At 35.7% G+C, this 2,899-nt stretch overlaps 1 protein-coding gene across 1 annotated transcript in view; it reads right to left on the reverse strand.

Moving 5' to 3' along the window:
- The window catches only part of pde1ca (phosphodiesterase 1C, calmodulin-dependent a), a 26,844-nt gene extending 24,194 nt beyond the window's left edge, over positions 1 to 2,650 (reverse strand). Inside the window, exon 1 of the mRNA XM_059327091.1 lies at positions 1,988 to 2,650. Coding sequence (XP_059183074.1) covers positions 1,988 to 2,072 — 85 coding nt within the window. The 5' untranslated portion in view covers positions 2,073 to 2,650. The remainder of the gene's footprint in view (positions 1 to 1,987) is intronic.
- Between the last annotated feature and the right edge of the window lie 249 nt (positions 2,651 to 2,899).

A 2,899-nucleotide genomic window follows, 5' to 3' on the forward strand; every position in this document is an offset into this window, starting at 1 on the left:
GAAATTAATATCTCAAAGACAGTATTTTAAGTATTTATAAGGCCTTGAGAGAAAACTCAAGGAAATTCACCAACATATTTGTGTGTGTTGTTTCTGTTCCAAACTGACAGCAGAAAGTCCTTAAAACACATCCAATGAATAGTCCAACAAACAAAAAAGGAGATGAGGGTTAATAATGTTCTCCTGGAACACAGCTGTCACAGAGAGGCACGTAAACCAAGCAAGTGGGTAATCTGAGGCAAACATGATTAACCCTTTGGAGTTTGAGGCTATTTTGTCAGTTTTTGACTCCTTTTCATTCTGTCTGTATATAAACCACTTAAACATCTTTACCATGACGTGTTGGTATCATTGTTTTCAGCACAACTTCACCTATATGACCTGATTATTATTCTTTTCATTTTGACTTACTGGATCAACATTCTGAACACAAAAAAAACACACAAAATTACAAAAAAACACACGTAAAACACACTCAAAACACAATAAAAATACAAACAACACACAAAAACACAAAGAAATACTGGATCAACATTTTAAACACAAAAAACACACATAAAACAACACCAAGAACACAAAAAAAAACACACATACAAACACACAAAATAAAATAAAAAACAGATGAAAACACACACAAAAAACTGATAAAAACACACAAAATTACAAAAAACACATAAAAACACAGATAAAAACCACAAAAACAGATAAAAACACAAAGAAATTACCAAAAACAGTGAACACAAAAATGCTGGAATTTGAAAAACCTCTGCAAAAAAAAGTAAAATCATGTTACTGCACTTGGTCGAGGTTTGCTGATAAAGGGTTGATGCATTAAATGTGACATGGAAACTTGTGGAAAAGCCAGAACTTCAGCTGACAGCAGGAAACATGCTGCTGAACGTTGTTACGTTGTGAAGTCATGAAGACGTCGTGCTCCGGCACTTTCGTGGACTCCAGACGGTTAAAATAAGATAAATTAAAGCTGCCAGCAGCGAAGAACTGGCCCGAGCAGAGTGACCTGATGATTATTAGTTTCTTACCAAGATAAAAAAAACTTTAGATTTAGAAGTGTTAAATCATTTATCTTGTTTTAAGCGTTCAACATGCTTATTTCTAGATTTAACCATCTTGATTTAACCCTCTGGAGTCTCCAAAATCACCAAATCATGACTTCTTCATGACATCCAAACTAGAAAACACAAGACACAAAATGACTAAAAAAGAAACAAAAAGACATAAAATGACCAAAAAAGACACAAAATAACTAAAAAAAGACAAACAAAAGACACAAAATGACTGAAAAAAGACACTAAATTACTAAAAACAAGACACAAATGACTAAAAAAGACAAACAAAAGACACAAAAAAGATACAAAATTACCAAAAAAGACACAAAATGACTCAAATAAGACACAAAATGACTAAAAAAAGACATAAAATTACCAAAAAAAGACACAAAATTACCAAAAAGACAAAAAAAGACACAAAATTACCAAAAAAAGACACAAAATTACCAAAATTGTTACTCTAAACACACAAGACACAAATAAAACAGAGTCCCACTAGAATAAAAACCAGAGTTGATGACAGGATCACACACAATCACAAGATCACATTTATGTTGGTTTTTCTTTGTTTCTTTTTGGTTCAAAATGTTTTAATCTAGTAAGTCAGAATAAAAAACAATTATTATTATCAGGTCATATAGGTGAAAAAAATATACACCAACATGGTATTTAAACATTGTTGAAATGGTGAATACAGGCAGGATGGAAGGATTCAACAGTTAAGAGTGAAGAAGATAATTTCCCTCAGATTTTGTGTTTTTATCTTGTTTTAGACCCTTTTTTTGCAGTGTACAATTCAAATATAACACACCTTATGAGAAGAACGCCATCTGTTAATCAGCGACACACACACACACACACACACACACACACACACACACACACACACACACACACATAGTGTAACAAAGGTTGTCTACCGATGGTGAAGCTGAAGCCGTCGATGCTGAACGTTGCGCTCCGACACTTTTTAAATCCTTGTTTTTTCAGCGGAGGTTCTGTCATGGTGAGTCTCTGTGTTGCTCCTCGTCTGTCTGTCTGGTTCTTAAACGAGGAGCAGCCAACGGTTTCTCCCCGGGGAGGACTGAACCTCAGCCTGCTCCCCTCTGACTGTAACCCTGGTACTGCTGCTGTTAATCCTGCAGGAGGCTGGAGGAGGAGGAGGAGGTGCTGTGTGGAGTTTTCAGCTCTTGTGTTGAGGAGGAATGCTGGCCTCCTCCTCCTCCTCCTCCTCCTCCTCCTCCCTGCTCTTCATCTCTCAAGGCCACTGTGATGCTGCAGGAGGACTCACAATAGCAGCTCTCTCACTCCGTCTCTCTCTTCTCTTTCTCCTCTAACTCACTCAGCAGCAGCAGATCTTTCTCCTCCTTCACCATCCTCCTCCTTCACACACCTCCTTGTGCTCCTCACCTTTGTTTCTCCTCAGGATCCATTGTGTTTCCACCTGTCTGAGTCCTTTTACTGTCTCCATGGTATTAAGGTAGCTCTCAACTACTCATACAGATTTGACACACTGCAAAAAAGGTGTTTAAAAACAAGATAAAACACTAAATCTGATGAATGATCTTGCTGCATGGACAGATAATTTACCTTGACAAGAAATAAGCATGTTGAACACCTAAAATAAGAAATTAACTCTTAAAAACAAGGTAAATTATCTTATTAACACTTACTGATCTAAAAATTGTCTGTATTTGGTCATTTTATGTCTTTTTTTTAGTCATTTTGTGTCTTTTTTGGTAATTTTGTATCTTTTTTTTGTCTTTTTGTGTCTTTTTTCAGTAATTTTGTATTTTTTTGTGTCTTTTTTGTGTCTTTTGTTTGTCTTTTTT

The sequence above is a fragment of the Centropristis striata genome, chromosome 23 (assembly GCF_030273125.1).
Source record: "Centropristis striata isolate RG_2023a ecotype Rhode Island chromosome 23, C.striata_1.0, whole genome shotgun sequence".
Classification (NCBI taxonomy): domain Eukaryota; kingdom Metazoa; phylum Chordata; class Actinopteri; order Perciformes; family Serranidae; genus Centropristis; species Centropristis striata.